At 42.1% G+C, this 21,159-nt stretch overlaps 1 protein-coding gene across 2 annotated transcripts; it reads left to right on the top strand.

Annotated features, from left to right (window-relative positions):
• The first annotated feature begins 396 nt into the window (after window positions 1–396).
• rorb (RAR-related orphan receptor B) lies at window positions 397–21,001 on the top strand. 2 transcript variants are annotated; one of them, XM_063489552.1, is made up of 10 exons: window positions 397–720; window positions 14,704–14,789; window positions 14,900–15,041; window positions 15,235–15,666; window positions 16,116–16,237; window positions 16,660–16,792; window positions 16,941–17,048; window positions 17,184–17,294; window positions 17,541–17,653; window positions 17,906–21,001. In XM_063489552.1, exons 1-10 carry the CDS (start codon window positions 714–716, stop codon window positions 18,068–18,070), a joined length of 1,419 nt encoding a protein of 472 aa, XP_063345622.1. In that variant the 5' UTR covers window positions 397–713; the 3' UTR covers window positions 18,071–21,001. The 2 variants fall into 2 exon arrangements, with proteins under 2 accessions (XP_063345622.1, XP_063345621.1); XM_063489551.1 differs by lacking the exon at window positions 397–720 and adding an exon at window positions 13,875–14,117 and having other exon boundaries at window positions 17,906–21,000.
• The last annotated feature ends 158 nt before the right edge of the window (window positions 21,002–21,159 follow it).

Below are 21,159 nucleotides of genomic sequence, written 5' to 3'. Positions count from 1 at the left end.
TTTGTTATTGCGTGTTTCTATGGATTTTATTAAAGCAGTAAAAACGAAATAGCACCAGGGGATCTATTCTTGCTGGGCAGAATGTTAGATCTCTATAAATACGAGACCAGATCAAAGACTAACTGTTTATGTGTATAGATGAAAACTGCCTAAATCGTATAAGATTGTTGTAACTGGAAGGTGAGGTTAAAAACTTCGCTGAGACTGCCTGTGTCTCGCACTAAGAGTGGGTTCGGGCTGTGCATGTGTGTGCGCGTGTTTGTGTGTGCAGGTTCCAGGCTGCAGGCTGAGAAGGAGAGAGTGGGAGGAGCGGAAAGTGCTCCAGTCCAATCCGGGCCGCCGGGTAAAGCTCTCCTATACGCTCTTCCCTCCCTCAGCCCGCAGAAAATAGTGAAACCCTCCCATAGAGGTGAGAGCGCAGATATCATGAGAAAAGCGGCCACACAACCAGAGCGCACAGACCGACGCACCAACCGACCTCAGCCCGCCTGCCTGCGCCCCGCTCTGGGATGCTTTTAGCGCAGAGACGCTTCCACTCAGGGCAGCCAGTGGACGTCGACGCACATCATCTACACTCCTTTCGTTGTTGTTTTTAACCGAGGATCTTTCACCACCACCACCCGCAGCCCCTTCTTTTATTTTAAGTGTTTGTTTCTTCATGACTGCTGCTTTGGGAAGCGAGCCTCAGCACCAGCTCCAGCAACACCGACACGATGCGAGGTAAGACCATCCCACTGTGCTCGCACTTTCTCCCACTTAACACACAGTCACACACGGCACGACGAGCTTTTATCACTCATTTAGCTTTGAAAGTTTATTCTGGGAGGTTTAGGCGAAAATCTGAATTTGTCATTTTTTTTCAATGTTAAGCTCAAGGCAGTGTGTTTGGGGTTCTCTGCAATCTCATCAGCCAGCTTAAGTAGTCTGTAAAAGTTTATTTGGATCCCTCTCCGTGTGTGTTTTGACTCAGGAGCGTGTGTGTGGAACAGGCGCGCGTTCCTGCAAATTTTACTGGAGTCTGGGATTGGAAATTAAAAGTGCCGCATTATATTTAGCTTAATCATTTGAGCTCCACTCCACACCGGCGGAAATTGCGGATAGGGTGGTAGATCGGATCAGATTAGCCCATGTGCAGAAGAAAAAAGGAAAAAAAAACTTTATTCCGTTATGTTCAGGTGGTAAACTTTATTGAATGCTTCAGGGATGTGCACTTTCAAGCGCTCCACTAACCCATTTTCCCGACGCTCTGCGCCGCGCTGAGAATGTTGAAATTCATTATCAATGCCGTCCTCTGGACGCTCACGCGCACGCACGCAATAAGCAAGACCTGTCTCGCGCACGGTGATACACAGGGACACTCTCGCGCACAGGTCATTTTGCTCTTAGCCTTTTGCTCGACGTTTAAATTTCGTTAACAGCAGAAAATGCGCGTTTTTCGTTTCTCCTTCATGACTATTTGCAGTTCATTAAAAGTCCAGCGCGAAGGCTTTAATATTTAACCTTATTATTATCAGCTTAGTGTTTTGGAATTCGCTTTATTTACTCTCGACGTTGTGCAATTACCGCTGGCGCTAAAGTTGCAACACTCGTTCAGCTGGATGATTTGAACTCTAATTTATAAGCCAATCTGTTTTAACTGGCCGGACCGCTTCTTACTGGCCTCAGAAATAAGTTAATTAGTTTATGAGGTGGCCTTTATGATGCCTGAATGTTCCTATATTGGAGGTGAGAAATTATTGGAAAATTTTGATCCAAGGGTACAAAGTCGCCTTCAAAGTAAAGGCATGGCACAGAAATCCACGGCCTGTGATTTGTCAAATTATAGCTTTTAGCTTAAAATAAAATACTCGTTACTTTTCTTTATATGGAACAATATTGTTATCATATTTTGCACTGTATGTATGTTCGGTCAGAATAATTATTAAGCAAACTTGCGTTACCGTTATTTTAACCTGCTTATTAGTTATGATGATAAACAACAGTACTCTGTAATCGGATTATTTTATTGCAGTTATTACTTAGAGAAAAAAGGTCAAACATCAATCTATTCATGTGTCCATGTCATGTAAAGCTATCTGCTGCCTCAGCTCCAGGCCATCAAACCTTAGGCAAGAAAAAAAAAAGAAAAAACAGGAGAAGGCCAAACATCTTTTCCTCTTACTCTCTTTCTGCAATCCCATGGCAAACTCCTCTGTAACACACCTTGTATTTTATCCACATTTTAATGGGCCTTGCGACTACTCTCGTGCATGGGAGGCTTTGGGGGGGGGTATACCAAAAGCTCCTGCTTTCACTTTATAGCCATGGTTGGCAGAAGAGGCCCCTGAAGCGTCTCTCTCACCCCTTTTTTACCATGTCTATCTCTCTCTTTCTCCCTTGCTCTCCATCTTCCTCTCTCCCTCTGCACGCCCCAAAGGGTTTTGTCAGATAGAATTAAATCAGTGTGGGCCGTGCGGCCCCCACTCCCAACCTGTGTGTGCGCGCGTCTGTGTGTGTGGAGTCTCGGCTGCCCTTGCACAGAAACGTGCTCACAACCACAAGGTTTTAAAAAAATAGAGGCCCCTCATGAGCCGTGGTAATTATCATTTAACAATAGCCACAGCTCCTGAAGCCCTGACCGAAGATGATGTCACGCCATCGCCCGGCCTGGAAAAGCCAGAGAAATAACAGATATAATATAATCATAAGAGGCCTTTTCTACTTCTCTGAAAACGAAGCTGGCTCAGTGCTGTGTAGGATGTTGTAAACAGGCTCATTATCTCTGTATTTTCAACAGCAATGTGGTGAAGCTCTGCTGTAAGAGGTGTTCCGTTAAAACCCATCAAATGACATTAGAAACAGTGGCAAGTGGCCATATATATGTGTTTAAGTGGCAACAGAGTTTTAGTTTTTACGTCTTTATAATAAGACAATAGATGAAATATAATTAAGTAATTATGCCCTATTTATTTGGATGAATCGTTTTAGTTATTGTAAATGAATGTTTGATTTTTTAAAGTAATTTTTTGCAGAAATTAGTTTAACCTAAAGAATGTCTGAGCTAATCAACAGCAACCTCCTCCAAATCATTTATTAATGCCATAATCAATAAGAGATCAGAGCCCTTCTGTGAGATTAGCATATGCGTGCTTGGAAACATACACAGCATCACACAAGCATGAACTGACATGTATTCTGCAAGTGAGCCTGTGTTACTCAGTGATCCCCACAGTCTACATTATCCCGTGGATGTGTATCCTTTTTATTACTGTTATAAGCCTAAGAGCTTACAAATGCACCCGGGTCAGGCAGGTCCACAAGTTCAGCGATGGAGGGAGCAACAGCGGAGGAGGGGCTCGCAGGGCCACTTCTCCTCTGTTAGCAGTATCCGCCAATCACCATCTCTCATTCTCCTAACACTGTGGGATAAGATGGGATGACAGGAAGTGGAAGAGTATGAGAGCACAGTAGTAAGATAATGGCAGGAGATCCAGAATAATGTGTGGGTGGGAGTGGGGGGGGGTCATTAAAAATATTTGTCTCAAATCTACAAGAATTAGTGGTCATTTCCATTTCTGGCATTATTTATGTTACCTTGAAAGGCAGCATGTGCACACATTAAAAATCCGAAGGCTCTGAAAACGCACACTGACACAAACAGCTGCAATACTACGCATGACGGCCTCATGCCAATAGAATTAGTCCCATCCTGCTTTGCTTTAGAGACTCGTTTGCGAATTGATTTGTCCAGTTCGAAAGCATCCCGGGATCAATTTTTAGTCAAAGACAATGGAAGCAGTCTGTTTGGATAAATCCGTGGCACACAACTGAAATGGCTTTAGTTTACACTGGAGCCTAAACATCTCTCTTTTTTTTTTTTTTGGTTGTATTTTTTCATGTTTGTTCCTATGATTTCTTTTTTTTATAACAGTAGAAACTATTAAAGAAGCACCTCCACCATTTAGTGCTTTAAGTATTGTGGCTGTCAGTGTTCAGTGTTTACTGTTGTTTTTCTCCTGTGAGCACAAACAAGCGGAAGGCCGATGTACAAGCACATGGATGACAACACAGGAAGACTCAAGTGAATACATAGAAATGATGCAGAATAATAAACACAGCTGTTCACAGCTACACTATGGTTACATTTAACTTCTAGTATTTGTATCATGTGCCATTAAGGGGGATAAAGTAAAAGGTTAAAGATCAGTGGCGCTAAGTTGTGCCTGTGTTTCACTTTCAGTACCAACTATGAGTAAGAACATGGAAAATATAAGTTGCCATTATTCGTACTGATTTAGAAACTGAGCCCAAAACCTAATGTTAATTTACACCAAATCACTGCTTTCCATTGTCGCCATGAAACCTCTTTTTGTGCACCACGCTGGGCACCCGGCCTGGGTGAATCTTTGCTTTGCACTGTTATCACTGCATGTGTGGTCTGTTGTCCAGCTCGGTGTTGTTGATTGTGTTGTTTATTGTGTGTTTGTGCTGAGTAATGGTCTAGTGTTATGTAAGAAGAGAGGAGAGATTACCCCAAGCTCATGCAGGCCACACTGTTAATCCCTCAACACAGCCCCACTGACTGAATCGGGTACCGGCACCAGAGTGTTGTTGCGACACACACACACTTAAACACACTCATTTTGCATTCAAGACTCACCGTCTACTCCTCACCTAGTGTGTCTTACCTGACCTTTAGATTTTTTTTCAAGCCATCTACATAAAACATCCCACCATGCTTTGTGCGTGCGTGTGCTGCCTGGATAGCACTTCTGCGGTCCCACTGAGCCACTATCATAGCCTGTGTTTGTTTTGCATGCGCTCAGCATGCACCCAGTGTTGGTTTTATCCCTCTGCGGCCGTCTAGGGGAGCCTAGGCGAGCTGTTTTTCCTCCTCAGTCAATTCTCCCTCTTTCTTAAATCTTTCCACACACAAAGCGTGGGCTATACGGCACGCTTCAGTTTGTGTCTCCACTTTATCTTAGCCGGGAGGGATTTCTGCCTGAACCACTCCTAAACTCTAAATCTGCCTTGAAGTCATAGAGTCCTCTGACAGCTCCTTCTGTTTTGTCAGTTTTACTCATCCATGAAGGCAGCGTGTCTCAGTGGACGCACAATGATATTCAATATTCACATTTTCCTCTGATTTACACTGAAGTAAAAACCGGGGGAAGAGGGTGACTGCGCTTATTAAAACACAGAAAGCGAGTAAAATATGACAAAGATATCATTGGAGGGGTTCCTTTTATAGGAAAAATATGCTCACATCAAAAGCGGGAATTATCATATCATCATAACAAATCAGGTTCTGGGGAGAGGGACGTCGAGTGCACCAACTGATAGTCCAAAGTCAGGGAGCATTGCACACACACTTTTACAGTAAATTCTGATTTCCGCTACTCTAGAACAATGTAGAGGTTTGGTCATTTATTCAAGTTTAGTCACTTTATGAATCAATTCATTTCGTTTTTAGGAGGTTTCCTTTTTTCTATCTGCTTAAAGACCATGAACCGAGCTAAGAATCTATATGGCGAATACACAGAAAACGAAAGGCGAGACAAACAGAATGAGAGAAGGGAGACTATGAGCAAGTGAATGAGTGAGATAAGAAAAAAAGAGGGCAAGTATGAGAGAGAGAGAGACTTAAGAGTTATATAATAGTGCAAGTGTGGACGTTTGTGTGCGTTTGCCTAAGCAAGTTAGTGTGTGCTTGCATGAAATGGTGAGTTAGGGTGCAAAACTAAATTTTCTTGCATGCATACTGGTGCAAATGCGCACAGATACAAGCTATCCTGTTCTCATTGCACTTGCACATTCTAGCTGCCTGAAGCAATGAATAACATGCAGTACCTGTTATAGGGGTATCCAAAGTCCACGCTTGCTAACCACCTATCAGACTTCAGCTAACATTCAAAGCAGATTAGTCCATAAACTGAAGGTGTGTGTCAGCTTACCCTCTACGCTACGCATAATCATATACGTATATGATTTGATTATGCACAGCACTGATTACTTGGAAGTGCTGCAAGGCCCTTACTTTTAAGAGGTTTTGCACAAAAAGTGGACTCTGGCTCTCCAAAGTTATAGACAAGATGTGAAGACGACAGAGGAAGTGGCACATTATATCCCTATACTGTGAAGGTGTTCTCTGCAGAAAGCTGCAATAAGCCTATAATATGACTTAGCCTACTGCGGCATCTTTTCTTAATGACAAAGATTAGCCTGTTTTAGTGCTTGTAATCTCATTGAAGGGACTCTTATTAGGTCTGCCTTTCTTCCCTCTCTCTATCTCTATCTCTCAGTTACTGTGTCCAAGTCATGAGATACTTCTCTTAAGGCTGTGCGTGAGAGTGCTCACATATGTGTGTGTGTGTGTGTGTGTGTGTCCACAGCACTTGCTGTTGATGTGAGGGATCTTGCCATTCACAAAGAGAATGCAATTCGGAAACCAAGACGGCTGCCGCTGTTGCTGCTTTTGCTCACTTAACTCAGATTTAATGTTCATAACGCATTCTGTTAAATCATCCCGCTAGAGAGAAAGAGAGAGAGAGAGAGAGAAAGAGAGCAGGTAAAGAGCAGAGCAGGCTGGGTCGAGCCGAGCTGAGTTGTGTGATAGTCTTTGTGATCAATTTGCCTCTATGAGAGATGCCCCTGGGGCCACTTTGGGGAGAACCTTGTTAGGCTGAGTTAAATTGTTGCCCGAGGCGAGCTATTAGCGGCCATCCCTGGGAGAGGACACACACACATATAGGCACACATGTGCATGCTCACACACTCGCTTAAACAGAAGCACTGAAACACAAGTACATTGAAACCTTTTTAGTACACGCGTAAACTCAAAGGGAACTCGTTCATATGCTCGTGTTCACGCTCGAGCTGACAGCCTGTTTCACTACCAGGGGTTTCATGAACTCACAAGCAGCAGGGCAAGAATCTCTAACTCAATACTTTGGCACTCTGGTCTTGAAAGGTGTTATGCAAAAAGAGAGAAAGAAAAAAAAGCAGTAAGTAATAGCTGGAGGTATCACTGCAACATTTAAATTGAAAATAAAGGAAATTTTGGTTGAATGCTTTGGGAAATGTTGAGCAGAAACCAGTGTGGTCCTTTAAGAAAGCATTTATTTTTTGTTTGATCATTATTATTAATATGATAATGGGTAAACATAGTTTTAAATCACATCGTCTCTCTTTACATAATGTCAGGTATTTTATTTTAGCTTATGGAAAAATGTCTTACCATGTACACCCTTCTTTTAAGGGTCAGATTATTTAATGAAGTTAAAAATCACATTTTCTGGAATAGCAGAGACTTTATATTAAAGGTATATGCTTAAATAAATGCTATTAGCTTCTGTTCACCCCTACTCAACAGTAGGACGAATATGTGTATGCAGTTATTAAAGCTGTATTAAAGCTGTACAAGTGTATCAGATGCAGAAGTAAGCCTTGTTAACTGAATTTAAAACAGTCCCACAGACGGGTTTTTCATCCTCTTCTCCGTACTCTAATTGTTAGCTAGTCACATTAAGTGCTCCCCTTCTCGTCAATGCTTTAAAGTCCATTCAGCCTCTCTCATCTTGACGCTGCTGTTTCCCTGATTTTATCTGCCTGTCCACTGACTCTCACTAGAAAGGATGCGACTCTGACAAAACTGAGGGCAAATTTTTCTCTGCCTTATGTAAGAAGTGAGAGCAATTTCTGCCCATCTCTCCATGGATGTCCCTCTCTTTCCATTTCTCTCTTACACTGTGATAGCCACCTTTTCTCTCCCTTCCCCCTCAGACACACACACACACACACACTGTCATCTACAATTAGACTCAAGAGAAACACCATAGTAGGAGGAGCGTGAGGTTAAGCAAGAATGGCCGATGCTAACATAGTGTTATTTTCTCATCTCAGGAATAAAGCGATGGTTTCTTAGTCAGTGTTTGTGCAAACATATTCTTCCCCGCACCGACTCGCTTCACCCAAACAAAGCTTGAACGCTGCTCAGTGTTTCACAGCTCAGTGTGCGTCATAGGTGTCTGCTAGCATGAGGGCAAAGGTGCGAGATGAAATGGAAAAAAGAGAGAGAGACTGAACTATAAAGGGTCTTTTTGCTTGTGTTTTCCTGTGTGTATGCATATATTATCACTGTCTGATTTCAGAATGGTAATGACCAGATGCAGGCCTCTCACACTTGGACTTGTTCCTTCCACTCTGATTGACTTTCTGAGTCTTTAAGGAAAGGTCAGAGGCTATCAGGGCCTCATAGGTCACCCGGGTGGTTGGAGTGTGCACGCCTGTGCACAGTGACCATGAGAGGGGTTTAGTTTACCCTGTGGATTCTTTTCCCACACCTCCGTCTCCTTCTTATCTATTTGAGGACATGCTGCACTGGATGGGAGACTATTTGTTCGTGTGTGTGTGTGTGTGTGTGTGTGTGTGTGTGTGTGTGTGTGCGTGTGCGTGCATGTCTGTGCGTGCATGTCTGTGCGTGTATTGGATTTAGGATGGGAGCAGTGTGACCATAAAAATCATACTGTAAAGTCTGCTTTTTTTTAAAGTGGTATGCAGTAATGTGTTCTTTCAAGCATGTCTCAATGTGCGTCTCTGTCTGTCTGAATGTGTCTCTGGGAGCATGTTGGGGTGCATGTGTGTGTGTGTGTGTGTGTGTGTGTTCATGCCTGTGCATGTGAATCGATGCTCTGGATTACAGCCAGTGGCCCCCTTCTGTTCCCTCTCCGCGGCGTCCAATCACACCACGGCACAATATTCTATGAGCAAACTGCAGCTGATCCCAGACCTGCTATCTGAGCAATTACCCAGAGTGCTTTGGGGCCGTACGGCAAGCTGGACAAGCTCATGCCCTCTGACATACAGCATGGGGGGAGGGCGAGAGCGGCACTGTTTTTTTCTGACACTTTTATGCGTGTGTCTATGCATTAGGGCAGGAAGGGGGTTGATGACGATATACCAATGGGAAAAGCAGAGGCGGGGGGTATTTAATGTATGCTTTTGCAGCAACAGTATGACTGTAAGTATTACAAAATGGACAAAGACATGTTTGGCAACAATATCTATCACCAAAACTCAATGCACAGCAGACTGTGGAAATGAAGGGACCGGTGCACGGCTGTGCACCGGTCCCTTCAGTCCCTACAGTATTTTAATGAGGCTGTTTCATGTCAGCATTATCTTTATTAGTTCAGGCCAGGTCTGAGGTCAGTTTGCATCTAGAAGGCTGAAGCTGGATAATTGTTTCAGTTCTGATTTTTGCAAGTTGTTCCTAAATTAGTGTTACAAGCACCAGAGCTGACTCGAAATCAGTGAAACTTCACCTAAGATATAAACATTATTTTAAAATGAATAGAAAAAGCAGACCCAGCTGGGTATTGAACCTTAAATATGTTTTGTCCCAAAGAAACAAACAGAAACCAGCGAAAACAGCACTAAGCATTGTTAAACTTCGAAAGTCAGGATTAAGGAGAGAATAGACAATACAGACAGCGATGACTGAGGAGGAATGTGTGCATGTAGCCGGGCCACAGGGCTCCTAAAAAATTAATTTGTTCTAAGTACTCAAGGCTGAAAAGGGGAGCGGAAAGTCCATCAGTCCTTCATATATATATATATATATATATATATATATATATATATATATATATATATATATATATATATATATATATATATATATATATATGTATATATATATATATATACATATGTATTTTAATGCTTCAGACAGTAAAACAGGAAAGAGGGAAAGTGTGACAGCACACACAAGCGCAGAGGTCCGTTTGAAACCATATGCCGTGGCAGTGTTTCATTGATTTTAATGGGACAGTATGATGTGGAAACATGACAGGAAACACAGGGGAGATAACCCAAGAAGCACTGCTATAAACTATTCCCAGCTGTGTGCATTAATCTGCTCAATGATCACGCCACCAAAAAGTTTCCTCAGTGTTTTTCATCATTGGCAGAGAAGGAGAGAGAGGAGAAAAACCTCCGCTTGTTCCTCTAAGTTCTGTGAGACAGGGAGACAGAGTTTCACTGAGAGATGGAAATAGATCATGAAATACAGAAACTGAAATGATTTCCCAGTCACACAGCCACTTACAGCGAGGAGGAACACACGAATGAAAAAGTCAAACAGACTGAAGCGGAGTGGATGGCGAAAAGTGATAGCATAATTCACAGTATATAGACATCTAAGACCAGTGCCGGAGCTGTTCAGATTTAACAAGGAGGGGTGGTGGTGGGGGGTAAAGTGCTGATCTCCTTCATTTTCCCAGAAGATATCACGTTAACTGGGAAGAAGCTATGCATATTTTTTAATGAAGTGGAGATACCACCCACATTCATCCCCAACAAATCAACCCCTGGGACTACAGTAGGAGTCGTGTTTGCATTTCTGAAGTGGCTTACACTGGCAAAAGTTACGGCAGGAAAGTGAACACCAGTCTCTGGTGTGCACTGTGTCGCTGTAAACTGCGTGATATTGTGTGCTGCTTCAATACGTTTCTCTTGTAGACCCATCCCGCAGGCTAAATGAATGAAACATGCATGTCCATTCTGCCCTTTTGGAAACACACACCCATACTTGCACACACATACACACAACTCAGACTTGTCTAGCAACACCTAGTGGCCTCACTTTGCTGTTACATTGTCAATATAAACAAGCTCCTTTCAGATAGCCGCTTCATTCTCTGTGCATCTACGTGTGCATTAATTCTTAGCAAGCCCTGTGTGTGAGCTACTTATGTGCTTTAGAAATAAGTATTGCTAAGATATTGGTGCAAGGCTGCTGCTTTTTTTTTTTTCCTGTAGTGCAATATGGATAATTAGGACTCTATTTAGGGAAAGGGCCAGCCCAGGAAATTCACAGGAGATCCTCACTTCATTAAAAATCAATTATCACAACACACGTGCTGGTGCAGTACAACCCTCAGCAACACGCGCTCACACACTCATGCATGTGCGTGACTCACATTACAGCAACTATCTTTGCCTTCCCAGATTCTTAAGCGGAATTCATCTCTAGTTGGTTCGCTCCATCTTTTTCTCCCTCAAGAGATTGTGCAGGCCTGATCCTCCTCTTAGCTGAGGAATCGCCAGCGCTGCAGTCCCGTTCTTACATAATAACCTCAGGATAACGCTCGTGCTCTGGCTGGCTGAGGACCCTGTCACTCACTGGGTCAGCTCCGGTTGGAAAAAAGTCCCACCCACTCTCAAGAAAGGCATGTGGCTAGGAGCAAAACAATCTCCAAAAACAGAAATGAGTGGCTTGTTCCTCTAAGAGTGGCTAGTGGAAGAACTGCAATAGACTTGTTCATGTTGTTTTCATCTGTTTTAGAAATTTATTTCCACCGCTTCTTTTAAGGTTTAAGTTTGCTTCTGTAATGGAAAATCATGAAATCCAACGCCCAAGAAGTATTATCATACATTCCAACTTTGAAAACAATAAGAACGCAGCTTTTTCTAAACAGCCAACAGATAAACGCGTCTTTAATTCTGCTACATGTATAATCCACTGCTGCAGCTACAGTATAGTCTGTATTGTTGACTGGATGTGGAAGTGGGAGTCCTTAAGTGAACAATTCAAAAAACCTCCGCTTAGGGAGGGCGACAGGACGAACGGTGATGATACACCGAGTTGGCTCCAAACACCAATGACATCATTTCCTTTAAGATTGTGACAGCTTAGCACATCATCGCGGTGACAGCCAGACGAGTGCAGCGAGTGGGTGGTCACCCTGGCAACAGCTATGCTGTCATGACCGTCTCCCTATATCCTACCTGACAGTCCCCATTGGCAATGAGCACAACACACACACACAGACACAGTAAACAATGCACACACCCACACATACACTCACACACACACACAATTTACCAAACACACACAGACATGTACACATACTTTATCTTTCTGAGTCTTTTTTTTATAAGTGAAATGCTCACTCAAACCATCCCTGAAACACACACAGAAACAATGCACATGCCCACACGCCCATGCTCTTTTGGGCATAATGATTTGATACAAAGACGAATACAATCTCCCATGGGGTAAAAAGGAATACAGTCAAGATATAATGTAATCAGTGTAGAGGACGAGGAAAAAATGTAAAGCGCTTGTTCTGAGAAATCAACAGAAATAATAACGCCGTATATCCACATCAGACAGCAGCAGGTGTGGGCTGAACGCATTCAGATTGTCTAAACCCACGGAGATTAACTTGCTTCACGATTAACATTTTGATCAAAGAGTTTGACTAAAAGTATGGGACTAACAGTGCCAACCGGAAAGAATAAGAGGATTGCGAGCGCAAAGAATGATTAGAAGCATGGCTGATGCACTGTTGTACTGTCTTCTGGTTATACGCAGAATGTGGTCTGTTGATACCGGCCATGTCCTGGGTGCAACTGACCTGTTTTACAGACTAAAAATAGGGGCGCACAGGCTGCGTTCATTGACAGCTCTGTGTATGTAGTCTGTGTGTCGTCCCAGTCCAGTGCCTTTCTGTGACCCAGTTTGGCGAGCTGGCCGAGAATTGGTGGAAATGGGTCACATCTTGGGCTGCACCAGAACTCAGAGTATACCTGTGATACCTTAAGCACACATTCAAACAGTGTGTCATTTTGTTGCTAGGGCTGTCATGGGTGGTCTCCTGAGACGGATCCAGTGATCCATTGTTCTGTATAAGCTACTAGGGATAGATAAGGGGATTAAAGACCCTTTTACATCAGCAGTTATAACTATGGAGATATGTGTAACAATACATCTTGAATCAGAGTACATAGTCCAGGATCACGGCAGCATGTAAAAAACGTTTCATGTCTCTCAGTGGCCACCAGGGGGCGGATAGGCAAACAAATGAATTTCTTTTCTATCATTATCTACATGTTCTTAGTTTTTCACCACACTGTACAGTCTTTGCGTTTCATGTTTGCGTAATAAGAATACAGTATGAATCAGGGATCGGTCATATATAGCAGTATGTGGCATATATACTGTAGCAAATACCCGAATCTTAAAGCAGGGATTTAAAAATCTCCTACAAGGCAAGCATATATAAAGATGCTGTTTCATTCTAATTAAAGAGAAAAAATCAATTACCTGGGTAGATCTACTCCTATGCCCTGTTAAAAAAAATGACTATGAATATGCAAATATGTTGGGTTTTTTTGTTTGTTTTTTTATAGCAATTTAAGATGTCAGTGTTTAATCCTGGCTCTGTTTTCCACATCTTTCCACACCTAAAACTGAGAGAAAGCATAGAGTAACGTTTCACTTTCTGAAAATTCTTAAAACATTTGAAAGCTTTTTTTTTTAGTGCTCCTGAAACAGATACAAGAAGTAACACTGACTAAAACCCATTTTTGATAATAATAAAGTGATCAGACTCCCTGAAGTGCAGGGGGATTACATTGAAGTGATTGTACCTGCGCAGTTGCTAGACAGAAAACTGCTTCCATTGATCCTGATAAGAGATTATCCAATTATGTATACTGCAAACTCATTCTGCCAGACACCTAGCATACATATATATACCCACAATCAACTCTGCCAAACCAAAGCACCTACACAAGATCAACAAAATACAAAAGTAATACTACACAAATCCAAAACTTGTAAGGTTGCTCTTCAGTGTGCACACACATACTTTAGACATACATCCATCGATGTTGTACGAAAGGTTTGGTGGCACGCACGAGAGAATCAAAGTTAGCTCAAGTTTGTACAAACACGAACATACGTTATATCTGAACTTCTCAGGAGATTCCTAAAATGTACAGAATTTCCCACAGGTGGGAGTATGCAAGGAGATTACATGTGAATGGCTATTTCAGCTGTGGCTAAGCCAGCGCTCAGCAGAGGAGGGGAACGAGCTCGTCGGGAAATAATTTAGGATTAGATAGGCGGTCTAATCTCTTTATAGAGACTGTGCCATCTCAGCAGCATACCTGCCTACCTCTACACCTATGTCATATCTCTTAACAGGAACTGCAGCTTTCACTTTCCATACAGTATGGACGCTAAGTTCAAAGGCACCCATGACAGGTGCTCGTGTGTGTTGAAATAGTTTCTGTTGTTTATATTCAGTGCCTTTGGTTGTGACTGTACATGGAGCTGCCTATACACAGTGAGTAAAACCTAAAATGAACAAAACGTAGTTCAATTAGTGCACATGTAGATTAAGGGCTGCTAAACACTAACAGCATTTGAGTTGGTGGACCAAATGTGTTTGTATATGCGTGCGTGTGTGTTTGAAAGAGAGAAAAGATAAAGGTTGAAGAGTAAGTGTGATCCTTTGGTTTTCTCTCATTATGGGCAACCTTTCTAACCCGCAGGGGTCTGTCCTTTAAGCGTAACACAAAGAATACACATGCACAATCTTGTTACTTTGTGTTTGTGTCCATGTGTATGCAGTCCTTGGTGTCCCATTCATTAGAAAACTCCTAGAAGCACATAATAATTGCCCAAATGTCACTGTGCCCTTGCGAATTTGAAGTTAACGTGACACAAATGCAGTATGCAGGCACACTGTTATCTCAATGAGGTCGTACACCCAACTGGGTTATGTACATTTACCATCAAATTAGACCACCAGCCGAGGTCTGACATCTGTGACATGACTCAACAAGGTGTTCACGAAACTCCAAACTAGGACGTATCCAAGATCTGATTAGTAACGCAAGTCTTTCTTGTTCTCGCTTTTTTTCTTACAGCCCAAATCGAAGTTATACCATGCAAAATCTGCGGAGACAAATCATCAGGAATCCACTATGGCGTCATTACATGTGAGGGATGTAAGGTGAGACTCTATGTGGCTAAATCAAAGTCTGATTCATTTGCTCAGAAACATCATATAGTCTATGCTCGACGGGTACCTGAAGCCTGTATTCTCTGCTGACATGTAACCAGGGTTTCTTCAGACGTAGTCAGCAGAACAACGCCTCCTACTCCTGCCCCCGCCAGAGGAACTGCCTCATCGACAGAACAAACCGCAACCGTTGCCAACACTGCCGCCTGCAGAAATGTCTTGCCCTAGGAATGTCCAGAGATGGTGAGGTCCAGTAAATACATATTTATATCTATGGTGCATGAGTGTGCAGGCAAATATATGCAAATAAATACATGTGCAACCCTCTCTGTGCAGAACAGCCAAAAATAGGATTATATGCAATCTTCTCTGACGCAGTCTGAGCTAGTGGAGCAATTTCTTTTCATCCTTCATTTTATTTTTTGTCCCCATAAAGCGGTCAAGTTTGGCCGCATGTCCAAGAAGCAGCGTGACAGCCTGTATGCAGAGGTCCAGAAGCACCAGGCACGGCTGCAGGAGCAGCGGCAACAGCAGACAGGCGAAGCAGAAGCTCTGGCACGCGTTTACTCATCCAGCCTAACCAACGGACTTTCCACCCTTAACCATGAAATTGGGGGCACCTATGCCAATGGTCACGTCATTGAGCTACCCAAAGGTGGCCATGGTAATGGAGCAGGAGTCCCCGGGGGTTACTATGGGATGGATTCCACCCAGCCGTCTCCAGACCAGTCAGGTTTGGACATGTCGGGCATGAAGCACATTAAGCAGGAGCCAGTGTACGACCTGACGCCAGTACCCAACCTGTTCAGCTATGGAGGCTACCAGGAGAGTCAGCTTGGGCCCAATAATGTCAGCATGGGAGAGCTGGGTAAGAAAGCAGAATCATTCAACGCTACCTGACTTAGCCACGTGGAAATCTGCATGTCTGTTCACAAAGTAGTCCTTTCAGCAGCGTGAGTCAGGGTCCTAATCTGAGAGCAGCACAGGAGATCAGACAGGCTTAAATTTACAGCTGACAAGGTGTCATACTACCGTATGCACAGCTAAGGCTGCTAGCACAAGTTAAGATTTATTTAAGATTAAGCACTTCAGGCTGATTCTAGAGAATATAAAAACAAGCAGAAAATGTACAAAAAGGACGATAGATTGCCCATAGTACTTGCCGCCCAATGTGCACAATGCTTCAGATTAATGTGCAGGTCTGCTTGTCCCTAAACTAACACACTCCATATACTCCTATATGCTATATATATAGTAACATTGTGTAGGGAAAGAATACGTGAATAATCAACATGAATGAATAATCTTCTTTTCTAGACCGTATTGCTCAAAATATCATCAAGTCCCACTTGGAGACATGTCAGTACACAACAGAGGAGCTGCAGCAGCTAGCCTGGCAGACACATTCCTATGAAGAGGTCAAGATGTACCAGAGCAAGGTGAGGTTTGATTTTATGACACCATCGAAACATGACATTTACAATTACAAAGTACCTTATATCTTATACTCTCCCTATATTTGGGTCTTTTTTCCCTTTTAGTTACATTAATTTAATTAACAGCTACTTCTAAAGTACTGAAAAGGATTAAGAACACACACATATACATTATATATGTGTGTGTGTATATATATATATATATATATATATATATACACATATATAGTTTTCAATGCCGTAATGCTTTGAACTTTCATTCAAACTCAGTTTACTGAGTTAGTGGGGTTTCTTTTACTAGTAATAGAAATGAAACACATTTGAGCATGTCAGTCATAGCAATAAAAATGTCGTTTATTTTATTTCCTCACATTAAATAACTAGGTACAAAAGTACACAAACATAACCTGGGTCTTTGGTTCTAGCCCCGTGACGTGCTGTGGCAGCAGTGTGCCATCCAGATCACCCATGCGATCCAGTACGTGGTGGAGTTCGCCAAGCGCATCTCAGGGTTTATGGAACTGTGCCAGAATGACCAGATCCTTCTTCTAAAGTCAGGTGAGCCACGTGAGCAGGCCAGGCCTATCTCTTTATGTAAGCAGAGGTCAAACTGTCAGTCAGCAGACAGTAAATATACTGTGGCTTCTTACTCTGGTTGGCTTTTAGTGAGTATATCAACTTCAAATTTATCACTATCTCTCTCCAGGTTGTTTGGAGGTAGTCTTAGTGCGGATGTGCAGGGCATTCAACCCTCTCAACAACACAGTACTCTTTGAAGGGAAGTATGGAGGCATGCAGATGTTCAAAGCCCTAGGTAAGATATTACTAGCTAAACATTTTGTCTTGGTATGAACGAGGAGTACAGCCAAATATTATTAAAAAAGAAGTGAGAGATAATTTAATTTTTTTCTTTTCTTATTGTCTGCCGTTCCCTGTGCGTCCCTCCAAGGTTGTGATGACTTAGTGAGTGCAGTGTTTGACTTTGCGAAGAGTATGTGCTCACTGCAGCTAACAGAGGAGGAGATTGCACTGTTCTCAGCAGCTGTACTAATTTCCACAGGTCAGTGTGAATCTGCTTATAATAATATATTATAATATTATAATAATGCATGATGCAAAGTGCATGGACATGAATTAAAAACACTTTAAAATAAGGTAGTTACTCTCTTTACATTCATCTGTATCAAGCAGCATAATCAGTCCTGACCACGTAACATTTTATACAGTGGCCTCACGGCCGTATCAATTTTACATTTAGCCCTTCAGTCAACTTTGTCGGCATTAAAAAAGTCTATTCTTCTTTCAGATCGACCGTGGCTGATGGAGCCTCGGAAAGTTCAAAAGCTCCAGGAGAAGATCTACTTTGCTCTGCAGCACATTATGCAGAAGAACCACATGGATGAAGATGCACTGGCCAAGGTAGGGCTGGAACTTATGGTGAGAGAACTTAGAACGGCATAGAGGCCTAAAATGCATGAATCTATAGGCTAAGACCAAAAGGGAAATCAAACATGTAGACAGGATCTCCTTTGGTAGGAAGTACAGGTGATTCAATGGGAAAACACAACAGAAGTAGCAGAACAAAGACTGACTTGTAGCCTTGTCCTCATCTGCACTTTGTCGTTCCTTAAATTTCCTCATCCTTGATCATCTCTCCCTCTTGTCCGGCAGCTGATCAGCCGAATCCCAACGTTGTCAGCCCTGTGCACACTGCACACTGAAGAGCTTCAGGCCTTCCAGCAACTCCACCCAGAAACAGTCAATGTCCTGTTTCCTCCACTCTACAAAGAACTCTTCAACCCAGACCCAAACTCTGCCATGGCCATGCCCAAGTGACTGCCTGTGGTCCACATGCAAAAAATGACGCCAGCAGAGGACCAAGAAAGTAAGACAGCCGCATCCAACGAGACGAAAGCAGCTATGTCGACTACGTCATCATCGTGGCAACCACATATTTCCGAGCCCCCCCAGGCACATTTCAAGCTGGTGGGTGAGGAGTCATCTGCTAGCAGCTTAGAGTTACCGCCAACAATACTAGGAATGTCCAGCACTTATCCCATTCTGTTCACCGATACAGTCTGAAGAATGTATATACAAATGAAACGTGCCCCGGGCCACAACCTGAGCGGGGCTTCCACCTTTCTCCTGAACTGAACTGACTGACCAGTAATGTACAGACTTTAAAATATCTAGGAACAATTTTAAGCTGTCAATCTTTAAACAAAAAAAAAGAAATTGGTAAGTTAAAATGATTTAACTTTGAAAAAATTATTTGAATTATTTTCCATGTGAAGATGGTGAAGCTGGATGGGGGAGGGAACTGTGGATTTAGAGAAGCTATTGTAGATATTCTTCTAGTGGAGAGCGGATTCCAGTATTACTTCTTGTTCTGTTAAAATAAGTTAGTCTTAATTTAAATATACAGCAGTCCACTGTGGCTGACTATACCGTGTCTACGTGTTTTTATTTTATTTGATAGTTTCTTGTGTACAGAATTTGTAAAGTTGAGACTTGTAAAACAACACTGGCTAAAAACCGGGATTCAATTTGGGTTTGTTGATATATAGAAGCCTTGTCTGGATTTTGTTCATATGTAAAGAAGGTACTACATCCTTCTGAACCTATAGTAATGTAAAGAGAGCATATGAAGGATTTAAAAAAAATGGCTACTGCTACTTTTCAAGCTGGAGATATATACAGAAATATTCTATTTTGCAAGAAAAAGAATCTGGCAGATTTGCCATCTTATCAATCGTTTATTTCTCGCTGCAATAATTACGTCCAATAAAAGCTGGACTGCTTTCGAACAATCAGCCACACACAGCTAATCGGAGACTAGGACCTTGCAATGAACCCCGAATCTCTTCCCAAATTCCCCATGTACCCAAACCTTTATCTCTCATGTATTAGGACCTGTCCGTAAAATTCTGGCAGATATAAGTGGATAGAAATCACGGTGAAGGCGTGTATAGCTATCCACCAAAATAAAGGCAACGAAAAATGAAACAAACCTGAATTGGATTCACAAATTTCCACTCACTCAAACCTGTATGAGTGCTGTATGCCTCATCCCTACAATCACTATTTGCACAATCATCACAGTCCATGGGGGACAAAGACCCTGTGGGCTGTGAATATGTAGGACCCTTTGTCTAAAGAGCAATAATTTTCACACTGCCTTTCTGATCTTATTCCTTTCCTCCTCTTCCTGCTTTCAGTTGTTCAGATCAAGGTAGCTGTTTTAACTAAAATGCACTATATTTCACTTAATGGTTATGCCTAACAGTCATTTCCATTGGCGGTACTCATTCCACCACCACAGACTCTGCAGTGTTTTCAGTAAAGAGAGCATTGACTTAGCGTTATAAATTAATCCAGAATAGCCTCCAATCATCTAAACACCATTTAAAGCTGCAATATGGCATTAACAATTTGAAAAAAGGAAAGTGTGATAGACAATCAATTTTTGCTTTTTATGTAGTCATTCCATAATTCTTAGCACTTACATTTTGTCTTAGTTTCTATGTTTTGTTGTTTTGGCCACTTTTTAAAAATCACATTGGCTCCACTGGGTATTTATCCAGGCATGTTGTAATTGGTCTTTTCTGGTGAAGGAATAATTTGAAATCTCATTGCGTAGACATGTTTCAGTGGTTTCTGCACACTAGAACTAGAAGATGCTCTGTGAATCTCTCCTGTAAAGTTATAAGTGCTGTGAAATCTCAGCAGCGCGGCTAAAGAGCTCTCTTTCAAAATAAGCCCAAAAAAGAGACACTTGACAGAACATTAGCACAGAATTAATCAGCTGATGATACTTTCATTACCCGAATACATGTTGGACTGACTAGCGACTAAAAATCGCACTTTTACCTCAGTTTTGAATGCTATGAATAATGGACTCTGATCTAGTGTTATTTAGGCAATTTTAAAACATTAAGCTTTTCTGATTTTTGCAAATGCACAGCGGCCAAATCTTTGACTTTACATCAAAGTTATGTACCCCTTAAGCCCGCTGGTACGCCTAACAGTTATTATCCTTCCATCATTTTTTTTCCATGTGGAGAACAACCATGAGGGAGCAAGTACCAATGTTAATGTTAGAAAATCAGCTTATACTGATCTGTTCCACGCTGCATCTATTTAAAGGTCCCCCGTAATTCCAGCATCTTTCCTCCGACCCCTGACCCGACCACAGATCATAGGCCAGTGTCTCTTTAAAAGACAATCACTTGCTCATTAAGGCTTGATGCACTACAAAGCATCTCTCAGGGAGCAGCTCTTTTTCAGATTTTGCATTAAGAGGGTTTAATATTTTTGCAAATTTACAAAAAAAAAGAATAATTATAAAAGAATAACTTTTTAGGATTAAAAAAAGGTATACGCCACCAGTGTATGCCAGCAATGAAATCTGCCCAGACAAGGCTTTGACAGATGTATGTCTGTGTGTATGTGTGTGTACAGAGCATGAATTCACTGTCCAAATATCTTTAGACTCCAGATTATATAGCAAAAATCATAATAACATAGCACTAAAAAAACAACAACTTGTATATCAGTGTGCTCTTTTCACCACTGTACGCTCATGTTTACTGATTCTTTTTGCTGCTTTTGGGACAGTGAGGGAAGTCCATTAGTAAGCTGTGACACAAGCGCCATCACAACACCGCAGGGACAGTGAATTCCAACTCTGACTACGAAGTTTTTGTGTGTGACGTTTTTATTATCCCTTGTTAGACTGTGAATCAGAGGGCTGGGATGGGGCTGTAAGGGGAGGTGGGGTGGGGATGTGCCGGCAAGAACGAGTGGCAACGCAACACTGTAAGTAAGATACTGTAGCAATAAGAACTGGAGGCATTTACTACTGTCATGTTTGCATTGTAAGATTATTTTTTATTTTATTACTACTTACTATTATTATTGTTCTT

This window comes from Pelmatolapia mariae, linkage group LG12 (assembly GCF_036321145.2).
Source record: "Pelmatolapia mariae isolate MD_Pm_ZW linkage group LG12, Pm_UMD_F_2, whole genome shotgun sequence".
NCBI classification, from domain to species: Eukaryota; Metazoa; Chordata; class Actinopteri; order Cichliformes; family Cichlidae; genus Pelmatolapia; species Pelmatolapia mariae.
Note: the sequence above shows the minus strand (reverse complement) of the source record. Positions and strands in the feature narration are given on the sequence as shown.

Bases quoted from the DNA above. Each gene is read 5' to 3' on its own strand.
- rorb (XM_063489551.1), top strand. The intron at 16,793-16,940 runs GTGAGCCACGTG...ATCTCTCTCCAG, and splicing joins GATCCTTCTTCTAAAGTCAG to GTTGTTTGGAGGTAGTCTTA. The intron at 17,654-17,905 runs GTAGGGCTGGAA...CTTGTCCGGCAG, and splicing joins ATGAAGATGCACTGGCCAAG to CTGATCAGCCGAATCCCAAC.